At 39.8% G+C, this 13,269-nt stretch overlaps 2 protein-coding genes across 2 annotated transcripts in view; both read left to right on the top strand.

Annotated features, from left to right (window-relative positions):
* LOC126561370 (chaoptin) overlaps window positions 1–13,269 on the top strand; it is a 79,279-nt gene that overhangs the window by 12,328 nt on the left and 53,682 nt on the right. The gene's annotated exons all lie outside the window — the stretch shown is intronic.
* Window positions 735–7,809, top strand: LOC126560742 (uncharacterized). The gene is made up of 14 exons (XM_050216697.1): window positions 735–956; window positions 1,052–1,208; window positions 1,378–1,442; window positions 4,984–5,100; window positions 5,155–5,292; window positions 5,830–5,964; window positions 6,062–6,123; window positions 6,192–6,319; window positions 6,395–6,514; window positions 6,653–6,798; window positions 6,877–7,197; window positions 7,285–7,425; window positions 7,535–7,751; window positions 7,806–7,809. Exons 1-14 carry the CDS (start codon window positions 881–883, stop codon window positions 7,807–7,809), a joined length of 1,827 nt encoding a protein of 608 aa, XP_050072654.1. The 5' UTR covers window positions 735–880.

A 13,269-nucleotide genomic window follows, 5' to 3' on the forward strand; every position in this document is an offset into this window, starting at 1 on the left:
GAAACCGTACTACGCTCCTGCCAGTGTCGTCCTTTTAAGCAAGTACCAATGAACAAGGAAAAAATAACAAAAGGCCTCCTCGCGTCAGACCAGCCAGTGAGCGCGTAAGAGAGAGAGAGAGAGAGAGAGAGAGTGCAGTGTGTGTGTGTTGGGAAAAGATTAATGGTGAAAAAATATCCTTTCCCTGAATGTAACCGGGGCTACTGCAGCAGCCCATTATTTCTGTTGTGCAAAACCGTTTGCTAAAGAAACGCAATCACGAGCGCATCCCATTTCGAAAAGTGGGTTCCCCGCTGTTGTGCAGCTACTCCTACTCCTTCCGGGCAGTGGTTTTGCGCTGGTGGGTCAATAGGGAGAAAACGTATTCGTGTGCACGGAGCTCCAGAAAGCTTACTGAACTAATAAAATGCACAGCATGATCCAGAAACACAGAAAAGGATCACGACGTAAACTAATCAGCGGCTGCAGCAATCACTCCATCGGACGTGTCCGTAATTCGCTCAAAGGCTTACTTGATTGTGATTATTTTAACATTCCTGTTAATGTTGCCGACGACACGCATTCACATACACCTACACGCACTAGTAGCACCAGTACATCATCCAGCATTTTAACCACCACTTGTCCTGCTCGGCAAAAGCGACGAAGACGGCGAAGATTGATAAATCCGGTCAGCACTCCCGTCACCGATGGAACCGAAATACATCCACGCAATCGTAGGAGGACGACAGGAGCGCAGGAAGCGAACGATTCCTATCAAGCTGTCCTTTCCATCACCACCAACACCACCCCCCTTACATCAGTCGAACTACTAGAACGATACCAACAGTCAACACTGGCGGCTGTGCCCTCACCGCATCACAGAAGCAAAACGAAACTAATGTATAGAAGTTTTGTGCAAATATGTTTGGCCTTGTTCTTGATCTTAGGATGCTGTGATGCAGCTAAACAGGAAGGTAAGTTAAGAGATTCGGTTTCCCGAGCCACATTCAACATATTTCGCTTATTTGCTCTCTCTTCTCTTATCTTCCTACATGTTTGTTGGAAATAGTTTTACAAAGTGGAACGGGGTGTGCATTTCCCAAGCGCTGGGAAGGTCAATGGTTTCAATCCGGTGTACAACAGCCAATTACAATAGAAGGATCCACGTTAAGTACTAGGGGCAGGTGTATTGCTAGTGAAGGCGATAAATTTTTATTAGTTAATGGGTAAGAATAACAAAAACAGAATAGAATTTCTTACAGATCACTACACTAACGAACTCTGTTCTATTGTTCTTTTTTCCCTTCCTCTCATGATTTCGTACCTCGCGTACCTGTCATGTTGGGTCACCTACCCACACCACACGCACAACGATACGACGTTCGCCCACTGCAGCAAAGGATGTCACCGGTGCGTTGTAATTTATCAGAAGCACATAAACATACTCCAGTATAAAGAAAGTGAGTGTGAAGATTTTTATACAGGCCAGTTGAATCCAGCTGCAATGCCTATTCATAGCGTTTTAAAAAGTGATCGGGGCTTAGCTCATCCCAACATGAACGGGCATTCAAGAATATCGTCATCGGATCCATATATGCGATCCAATGAAGATAGCGACAATTGTAAGCAACAGAAAATTACTATTTTATCTTTTTTATAAGTGATATATTCCTATATTTTTATGTGTTTTTCCGTTTTTCATTTTTCATTCGCCTCTATTTTGTTTCTTCGTTAGAATCGCAAGACAGTTTATTTGCTCAAACGATACGTTACTACTAATACTATCACTACTAACTTTACTGCTACTAATACTACTACTACTACTACTACAACAACAACTACTACTGATCCACTATCATGACTGTTTGCTCTATATCTAATTGTCTCCTGATTCTTTCTTACCCACTTAATAATCCGGTCATTGCTCATCAAAACCCTTCGCTGTGTTTCGCTAAATATCTGTTTTTTCTCCGTTTATCTCTTTCTTTTGTAAAACAGAAGACCCCCACTCTCCCCTGATTAATTTGCAGCAGCTGTAAAGAGCTAGAAATTCTATTCTAGTTGCATCAAAACAATTGATGGTTGATAAAGGCTTTGCTTATCGAAAAAGTCAAATTGTTATCAAAGTTTTTGTGCAATCATTTATGCTTCACCCGAAGGTGAAGCAATCATTCGAGTGCAGGCAACATGAGCCGCATTAATAACCAGCATTAGGTGTTTAGATAAATACGAAAACTCAACCTTTGTTTATTACCATGTATCCAGCAACAGAATAGATGCTGTCTGTTGTTTACAGGAGTAATTGTTATCTCGTAACCCCAAAACAAATAAGCAATACGGATGGACCGTTCCTCTTGATTAAAAAAGCCAAAACCCAAAACTAACAAAAAAATATTCGGCCTTCAATTGCTTTATTTGACATCATTTCATTCAGTTTTATTTCCCCATTTTGTTTTCGTTTGCTATTAAACAAGTTATGATTGTCGCTAGATCATGGGACTAGTAGTGGCCTTGAAGTTAGGAATCGATTGCATACTCCGAATTGAACTGTTTCCAAATGTAATTGTTAAACAAAAATCAGTCTAAGTCTATAAATTTGTTGACATATGTTGCTTGTTTTGTGCAACAAAGTAAACAAAACAATTTAATTTTTTTGTAGCAATTTTATAATTATTGAAATGGTAACACTTCACTAGTAGACTGTAAAAGGACATAACATATAGAAAATCTACATCACGCTCGCTGGCCACATTTTTTGGTTTTGTTTTTGTGTATTAAAGTTTAGTTTTAGTATTGTTTTTTTTTCTCTCTTTTTTTTTTAAACATAATTCATTCGCCATCATCTAGCTCTCACTCTCGCGGTACATTTTGCCTACCGTGGCAATATGTCAGTCAATTTTCGCATTTAGTTTATGTTTGCGTGAATCACCATCACCTTCATACTCCATTTCGACTGTTATTGTTATGATTTTATTGTTTGTGTAAAGTTTTCACGATGTCTCTTCTAAACATATTTATTTGTTTGCAAATTGTTTATGAGTTACCGTATTCCATTTTCATTTTTGTGCAGCAATCTTTTTGTGTGCTTTCTGTAACCGAAAACAAACAAAAACTTTTCCCTTTTTTGAGTAAAATCGATTACTTTCAATTCAGAAGATGATCAGATTATGATGCGGACAGTATGGATGCTCAAAAAATTAGTTGCTCTTTGAAATCGATCCATCAGAAAACAGCTTTTCTCATCAGTATAAATATCTTACGTACGTGAATTTTGTTGCCGTGTTCTCGCAGCAGCGGCAGCAGCAGCAGGTGGTCGCATTTATTAGCTGATCGTATAGCAAATTACACGATTAACACAAGTTTTTGCAATAAAATTATTTGAACGAAAAACAGATTGAATGTTGGGATGGGTTTGCCCGATGTAATTACTCCCGTTATAGTTTAAAATAACTTGTTTGTTTGTTTTTGTTTGTTTTGTTTTGTTTTGTTTTTTTCATTCAAATGTTGCGCTTGTTTAAATTTACCTAATGTTGATTAAATGATAAAAAAAAAACAGATGAACAGAATAATTCCAGAAATAATTGTGTGAAGCGCTAGATGAAATAATCAAGTACACGAACTAGCAGGAAATTAAGTTACTTGTGCTCATAGCTGCCAAAATCAACTATATCACAATGATCGATTTTCCAAATAGCTGCCCCCGCGACGTATGAAATGTGAATTCCTACCAGTTGCTTTCTACATCATCTCCTTTCCTCCTCCACTTACTGCTCCATTCCACCCAACGTTAGGGCAATAAGGAGAAAAGAATTTTTGTTTGTTTTCCATTTTACGACGAGACTGCCGTCTAGTGCAAGTTGTTGGATTCACTTTTTCGTACAGTACATAAAATAGAACGGAAACGTAGACTGTCATAACATAACAATCACGCGTTCTACAATAGTCAAGATGCTTCAACACACATGATACGAATGTAGCGATTAACGGCTTACGAACAAGGTTTTGTACCAATGCACAGATACTTGTTTCCAGCAAATTTTGCGACTGTAATTCATGTTACAAAATTAAAACTCAGCCCTATTGATTGGTTAGCGACTGAAACGATAAAAATGGATTATTTTCTATAGTCATTAGTAGAACGCACTTTTCGTATGCGAGTACAAAGAGGAAAGAGTACAAAAGCGTGTAAATATTTTTAATTAAAAAATGTGGTTTTGTGCAGCTCTCGCTCGCTGTAGTGTAATATTCATTCGGGAGCGAATGGAGAAATAATTCGAATCACGAATGGACACATGATGTTTAACGTAAAATGCATTTCAAATTACTATTATTACTAACAAGTGGATAGTGGACGTCATAATACCTGTACACTTTTATTTTTCGCTCCAAATTACTCAGTTCATTCGTCTTCTGTCATAGGGCTATTACGGAAACTTCGCAGTGTAGCTTTTTTTCTAACGTGTACCATTTATTTCGTTAATGTATGTAGGAATGCGAAGAATGACTAAAACGAAGTACAATTGTTTGTTAATGTATGTTCTAGTATAAATTACAATTCGAATCTCTCGGCGCTTTAACCGGCATTGACTCTTGAAGAGTTTAAACTATTGGTTTTGTGCGATGATAAATCTACGCTATGCAAAACTTTGTTTTAGTCATTCTCATACTTGGTTATTGTAAGGAGTTAGAAAATCGATATAACTCTTTATTTGCGTTACTAAACCAATCAAAACGTTCAATTCTATGAATGGTACAGGGTTTTCTAATTCCTTTCCAATATAATCGTAGATGAGTGTAATGTGTTGTGTGCATATTTTCATTTATTGGTTGGTTTGTGTTTTTTTATCTTTTTTTTTTCTTTATTTGGTACAATTTTCCTCCTCCTCCTATTTGTAAATTGTTATGAAAGTAATTGTTTTAATGTATATTTTTTCTTGTTCCTTCCTCTCTGTTTTCCCCTCTACCTCCGAAACATTGTCCAACAATAAAATGTACTTTCAGGTATGGGATGCAAAGGTCGCGAAACATTGCATTACCTTTGCGAACAAATCCCGGGTGATGCTTTATTGTACAGTATGTTTAAAATAAATCCAGAGCCAATTAAATGCCCGCTGTCAGGTAAGCAGAATGCGCCAATTTGTGCAATAGAAATAAAAAGACTTACCCTTTCAGGATCTTATACGTTCACCTATAACCGAGGTCATGGCGAATGTAGAAGTCCGGTATCAAATATGGAAATGTGTACAGAAGATAGTAGACTACTGCTAAGTTTTCAGGCATGTCCTGATGTACCTGGGACCGAAAGCACGGGTAAGAATAAAGATCACTGTAAAGACTCTCGCTCAGGGTGGTTAGTTGAATTGTATTGGTGAAATTATTTTATGCATGGTAGTTCCTTTATTTTCAATCTCGAAAATTTGTTTATACCATGAGCAAAATAATAAGTCATCCTAACCGGTTCACACTAGTGTCAGGAAAAGCGTATCGCAATGGGGATTCGAATCTTCGAATCTCAATCCTTACTGGGCTTCGAATCTCATAATCCGAAGCAGTGGTTCAAGCTTTTATGGAAAATATCATTTTGATGGTGGACGCGAGTTAAATTTTATTTTTACAAAATCCATAGCTAACCGCCCAATTGCAAAACTAATTTCAAGACAATCTTGGGAATCATTTTTAGAGTGCATCTTGTTTTATTATTGATTTTTCAAATGTGTACGATGTTATCGTACATTTGATGGGAATTTGTCTTTTTTTATCTTTGTGAGAACTTATATTGATAAACTAAATATGAAATAAGGGTTGAATAATTTTAAGCTCACCTTTGTTCGGATTTATCTTTTGCAGTTGAAGAACTAACATGCTTAGCATGGTGGAAAGATGGCAATTCGCGGTATTTGGTGGGTTTGGTTTCACATCATCATGCCACGTCAAACGAAGAACGTTTCAGATGTTTCGTGTACGAGAAGCTGAGCGGATCCGGTAAGTGTGATAGTAATTATGGATCGATTTTTATCAGTGTGTACATCAATTCACTGATATTTGTTTGCAACTTTTACAATTTTAACATTGTTTACAGATGCAGAGTACAAACTAGCACAATCCGGCGATGCTACGTGTAACGGGCTGGAAAGTGCGGAGGTATGTGTAAATGAAGCTATTAGTGACTATATTAAACATGACTATAATGTGCTATGTTCTATGTGTAGGTTGGCTCCCGGATCATGACACTCAAAAAAGCACCTCTGATGGATCGCTGTGACTTTCCCGTATGGTTCAAAGGTCCTCGTTTCTGGCATGCGCTGATGGGCAGTGCGCATTACGTATTCGACGCTAGGTATGCTGCTATAGTAGTGAATAAATAGCTATAGTGGTGAATAAACTCTATTGACCTATTATTGTTCGCTTTCAGTGACGGATCCCTGCACATCAAGAAACCAAATGGCCATACGGTGGCTCGTTCTCTTTGTGAACAAATCAACAAGCAAACTTCCTCGGAAATGATGGCCGTTGTGCATCACACAATGGGATGGTGAGTATATGAGGCCAATTACGTTATTGTAATATTTAAAAAAAAAACAGTCGAATAAAAAAATGGTTGTTTTGACAATACGGCGACGTGGCGTCATACTTAATAATAAATATTTTTTGTTTTTTTACTTAATTTTAGCAAATCCGGGTTTATGTGTGTAATGTTCTACAGAAGAGATACTCACGTAGCAGAGCTACAGATGGGAACACCGACAGCAAGGCTAGAAGATGCATGTACGACTGAAAACTTTGACGTGCATCGAACACCGTTTGTAACTTTGCTTGGTAAATATCGTTCTAAACAGCCTTGAAAGCAAACTATCTTACGAATGAAGTAATTGGTGAAAAAAAAATCTTCCGCAGCAAATAATTCTGAAACGCAGCTCTGTCCTTTGGAGGGTCAATATATGATGAAAGGTTTCCTCATGCCTACATCGTCTATTTCACGGCATAAACGCAACCACAACAACAAAGCTCGTTCACATCGACACTGGGACGTGATCGGATACCGTAATCAGGAGAGCGCCATTAGCGGTAGCAGCACTGGTACCGCCGGCGGCATTGTGGGAGGCTACATAGGATTGGAAGCGAAGCGAAGATCCTTCCTACCACGCTCTCGACGTACGGCAGCCGAATCAAGAAATGATACATACACTATGATGTCGTCGCACGCCGATGGCGGAGGTGAATCTCGTTCGCAAATGGAATGGAAGACTGGTGCATTTGTACTTAAACTAATCTGTTTATTTTTTTTTCAAACTCATACAACAGATGGTGCTGCGGGCAGATCACGCCGCGAAACGGCTGGAGGATGTAACATCAATCACAACACGAATCGGCAACTGTTAGTGGGTTGCAACGAGAATAGCATAATTGAAGTAAAACCAAAATGTAAAACCGATGACGAAGAATGTAAGTATGATAAAAGTATAACATTAAATGAGATAAAAACTGCTTCTTTCCTTGAAAATAATATGACAAAAAAAATTGTTAAACAAAATATATTACTATTTTATTACAGTATTCACATGCCACGGACACTGGCAGGAAAACCAAACGACGTACATTATTGCCAAGCACTCAATTTCTCAACATGGAGTATGTATCAGTTATGTGCCAATGGAAGGCAATCACGTACAGCTGTTCGTTGGGGACACCTGTCATCGTGCCAACATGCAGTCAGGCCAGCACAGATCAATGCCGGCCAACATTACTAGCTATGGTAAGTGGCTTGAGTTGTATTATCACCCGCAATCAAGTTATCATCTAATGATGTTTTTTGTTCCTTCCAGGTAAATGTGGTGAGGTAAACCATTCGTCAAAGCTTCACGCGAATTACATTCGGCTTTATACCTTCGTCTTATCGGTACTGCTGATACGAAGTGTGCTAAGATGATCATTTGCAGTTGAGAATTAAATGATTCTTCAAATCATGTACTTGTTTCGCGGTGCATTGTAAGTGATCGTATTTGTTTTGTGTACGTGTTCATGTGTACGTACCGAAGACACTAGATTGTATGTTAGTCAAACTCAGTGACAGAATCCAGAAGCAGCGGGATGGTTTGTTTAGAAATTAAACAACAAAGCAACAACCATAAGCGAAAAGACTTGTCTGTTGATGATACCGTGTAACAATACATCGGAAAATAATGGTTCCGTGGTTCTAGATAAGAAGGCATCGGCGCAAGTAATCGTACATCGATCAAATGTACAAAAGGGATGAGTGAAGCTAAATTGTTTTAATTATTATTTATTAAATTATGTTCGTTCGTTCGTTGCGTTTTTAATCTCTACTTGTTGTGATACGATAAAAAGAAAGTAACAAAACCCGACCACCCTTGACCTGGTGGTGGTAACACACAGGACAGGATGATTAGTAATAGAAAACCAAAATGTGTTAAGAACTAGCTTGCCAGCCAGTCGTTTCCAGTTCGATGCAAAAAAAGGGGAAGGTACGCTCGAAGTGAGCGAACTATCGACGCTTGCATTTAAGCGGTAGCCGCCTATGGCTACGATTTTTGTTTTCCCTCCAATTATTTTTAATGGCATTATTGCACGTGATTGTAAAGCTTTGTAAAACTGGCAATGTAAGATGAAGATTGTGCCCGGGGTTCTTGCTGTGCAGGGAAGTGGCGTCAATGGCTTATCTTTCTTCCTCGCGGGAAAAAAAGAATGGCATTTGTGGGATGTACGTTTTGAAGACATTGGACTGATTAATGTACTATATCCACAACGCGCGTCACCTTCATTCGTTATTCACAGGACAGGCTACGCATACAAAAATCATGTGGAGAAACAGATAAAAGGCTAAAATAAATTAAAAAGAAAACAAAAAACCTACTGCACATATATACAAGTAACAACCAACGAAAACTAAAAACCCAGTGGAAGAGAGAGAGAGAGAGAGAGAGAGAGAGAGAGAAAGTGAAGGCGTCCGAAGCGTCATAAAGGAGACAGCTTTTGAGATATGTGTGTGTCGATTTTTGCAGAACGGGGAACACATAAAGAAGCATCGCCAATAAAGCGCAGCGAGCTAGGAATGGAAGAAACTTTCACCACGCTACTAATGCATAATAATAATCATTCGTTTTTGAATTATGTATCCAAGGTTTCCTATTAAAAGTGATTGTACAATGGTAAATGACAAAAATTGAAAATGCAGAAGCAAAAGATGAAGAAGAAAAACTAACAAACTATGATGCACTGAACGAATTGTGCAAAACTCTATAGAAAATATGGCAAAAGATGAAATGATAAGCGCAAGTTTCGCATCAGAGATGAAGATAGTCAAAAGAGGGGAGGAAAAGTAAAACAGCATATATTATATATATATATATACACAAACACACAAACACACGCATATATATATAAAGATAAGAGACAGAGGATGGGATAACGAGGCAAACGGAATATGATGCCGGAAAGGACCGACCGACAGAGAGAACGTGCGCCGGGGGAAACGGGGAAAAAGTAATACTATGCACGAAACGAAATAGTGATGTTTGCAAACGAATGGGGCTGGTAAGGGGTTTTTTTAAAGTAAGCGTACAGGAATGAAAAACGGATTGCTGCTAAACCAATTGCTGGAAAAAGGTGGAAACACGGAAACACTACTGACACAAGAAACAGTACTCTAGGCTTTTTAAATTAAATTATCATACAACCAACAAATTACTACGATCTGATATTTTTTTGTGTAAGTACTCGTGCCGTGACGCGATGAAGCAAAAACTGTAAGCGGAAAGATGGAAAATCGGAAGAAAAATGAAAGTTGGAACAGCAGCGGCGAAGCAGCGAACCGAAGACGTGCGGGGAGGAAAATAAACCAACTAAAATAATGGAGAAAAGCGTTTTGTGTGTTCCGTTGATGTGTGTTTTCGTAAACATTCGAAAAAAAAGTTATTATAAATTTTGTTTGGTTTTTCGCGCACGAAAATGCAAACACAAGAACCGATTTTCAGGAGGATCGTTCAGTAGTGCAGTTGGTGCGATTGTTGTGTCTACGCTCTTCACACACACTCACACACGAGTGTATGAAAGAAACACAACCATCCCATACAAGCTGAGGGTATTTCCGAATTCTTTTCTACCGTACACACGAAGGAAGCAATCGAAGACGAACACAGTGATGGTGTGCGTGTTGAGCATACAAATACACCGCGTAGCTTGTGTCATTTCGTACCATCGCCCGTCTCGTTCGCACCATAGCCCATCTGCTGCTGCTGCTGCTGCTGGTGGTGTAAGCGCATTCATAAACCGATAGATCATAAACAAGTTTATATGCTGCGCATATCTCGCTCCAACGCGTCGTACTCAGCTTATCTAGCAAAGCGCGAGCGAGGAACGCGTAAACTTCTCTCGCACAACGTAACAGGATTTCGTCAGGGGCGCAAACACACTACATTTTCGTTTGCTCGGTCGTTCGTGGTGCGCGTTCCAGTAGGCTGGGCGTTTTTTAGCTACGGGGGGAAAAACGTACCCTGTGTGCTCGCTTGTGTGTTGTGTGTACATTTGGTGTGGCCGCAGTAGTGCATCGGTCGTCGTTGTCATCATCATCATCATTGCCAACGCCACCATCGTCGGGCATATCGTACGTGTGTGACGGTGCGGGTGTTTTCTCTTTTGGTGTTTTTTTTTGCATTTCACTAGCGGCTTGCATAGATGGCAACCATTTCAATGCACAAGAACACGGAGGCCCGTATTAGAAGCGGAGCTATATGTCATCTTCGTCAAGAACACGGTGTGTATGCGTGTGTGTTTATACGTGGCTTCAGAGCACACAGTCGTAAGTCATCAGCAGTGTTGATGCTGCTGTTGTTCAGTGTGCTGGCGGAGTTGAGCTAGCTCCATACCGTTATACGCAGCTTTAGGTTGTGTGCTGCGTGCCTGTGTATATGTATGTGTGCGTGTGAAACTCTGCATACGTGTGTGCGTGTGTGCGTTGTGGGCCTGGGTTAATTTATGAATGAAAGTAAATATGAGGTGTAACCAGAAAAAGGAACGACAGCCAATGATTCAATTACAGTGAAGTTAGTGCAATTCAACACAACCTCCACGCCCAGTCGAGCTTGGGCGTGTAAGCTAAGCATAGGTCATAGATGCTTCCTTCCTGTTCGTTTTACCCGTGCGATCCGTGCGTGCATCGATCGGTTCGATGATCTACACAGATTACCCAAAACCCAAGCATCCCGTTCGCAAAAGTCCTTCAAATGGTGTACGGTGCTTCCTCGTTCGCTAACCATTCGAATAGACTCTTGAATTAAACCTTTCGTGTTTCTGGCTGCGCGTGCCGGGTTCATGATGGATGTTTGGTGGTGTATCAACAACAGGAAGAAAATAGGTTTGAATGGCAGCAGACCGTGTCTACCAGCGACAGGCAGCAGTAATTATTGCTCCTGCTGATGGACATCGGAGGGGGATTGTCCCCCCCCTACTGCCTGTCATCTTAACCCAACGAGGCACGAACGAGGCCTTGAGATTTTAGTGACCGTTGTGTGGCTCCATATTGTTTGTGGTAGAACGAACGGCGCATACTTAGCCGAGAGTATGGATCGTTTCAACAGCACGCGGCTGCAAAGCGTGTTGTGAATGTACGGGTTTTTTTTTACAATATTTGTTGGCTATGTGCCAACCGGTCATGAGTCGCACCCCAACAAATAGCAATATGTACGATGCTGGAAATAAGTATAAATCGGTAAAACATATTTAAGTTGCATCTTTTAAACAAACACTTTGTTATGGCGTCGATTGTGATGTTCCAATTGTGTACTCTAATGTCCGCGAATCGGTAGTGAGGCGACAACGGTGTTGGTTTTCACACTGCAGGACCGGAGTTTAAATCCCATCCGGACCGTCCCCCCGTAGTGAGGACTGACTATCCAACTACGCGGTATCGGCAAGTCTATCAAGCCCTTCGATGGCCGGCGTTGACCTTAGAAGTTCGTCAAGTCAAGAAGAAGAATATCCACATTGTATTTAATTGTAAAAAGTTTTGCGTCAATTTAGCTTCAATCAAACCCTGCGAAAGGTAACTAGAAAAACTTCATATTCCAGACAACAGGCTGGCTGGCCGGGTAGCCAGCACCTTTCAATCGTTTTAAAATTCCAACAAATACACCATTATCATCGTACATCGTTAATACTCGTGATTGTAATACTCTGAACTTTGTCAAAAAACCATGTAAACTTTAAAATCCTACAATTTGTAAACTTAGTAGTACTAATGAGTTAAATTTGCAAATATTTCAAAGAAAAAGAGTTAACTTAACTCTCATTTGAATATTGAATGTGTATTAAACAGTTGTGGGCTTTCCATAGTTGCTTGGAATTGCTGTTTGAGAAAATAATTCAGGAAAACAGATTTAAAAATTCAGAGAAATGAGAAAAAAAAGCTTTGAAATATATCAAAATATTTATCATAACTTTTTCTCCGTTGCCCCATGCAGGTAGCTTACGTATCCTTCAGATTCTCAAAAAGCGATTTCAAAGCGAGAAAATTTCAAAAATACTCATAAGAGATTCTTGCTCGTGGCCTGCGTCCTTAAGAGAAATTAAAAATAAAAATCGGTTCGGGTTAATAAGAGATTAGATAAATTAGAACATTAGTTTAATTAAAACAAATTATGTTATGTTTGAACATGTTTAAATTTTGGTCAACATCAATATCATTTGGTACAATCCCACCCTTGTCGATGTTTATGTGTGTAAAAAACATTTAATATTGAATAATTTCTGCCATAATCTTATTGCCATCGGTGTCGATTTGCTGCTTAGCGGACACATTTTTTCCTGGTGCGTCAAAACGGCTATTGTGTGTTGTGGTTGAGACGTGACGAAGTGACAAGCCGGGGGTAAAAAAGGCAGGCTTCTGGGGCCAACCGTCCATTCTTAACCGCCGCGTCCTAATCGATCGTTCCATCTCTTTCGCTTTGCCGCTCTGCACTTGTCGACATCGCATCTCGCTGATCGCTGCGTGTCAGCGATGTCACTGTTGTTCCTCGGGCCGATTAGCAGCAGCACCAGCACCAGATCGTACGTGTGTGCCTTGGCTGCGTTTAACATTATTTTCGAATGACGTCACTTTCGTCGCGGGTAGCGTGCGCGAATCCGCAGTCCACAGTTGAGGGAATGGAATTAATAAATACATACGCGTTCGCCGCGTTGCGCCTTTAACTGTGTTAACCTAACCACATACAAACATTGCAGAGTATGTATAGTGCAGCAGTATAATCAGCAGATGGAATAAAACGATAGAAA

The sequence above is a fragment of the Anopheles maculipalpis genome, chromosome 3RL, assembly GCF_943734695.1.
Source record: "Anopheles maculipalpis chromosome 3RL, idAnoMacuDA_375_x, whole genome shotgun sequence".
Classification (NCBI taxonomy): Eukaryota; Metazoa; Arthropoda; class Insecta; order Diptera; family Culicidae; genus Anopheles; species Anopheles maculipalpis.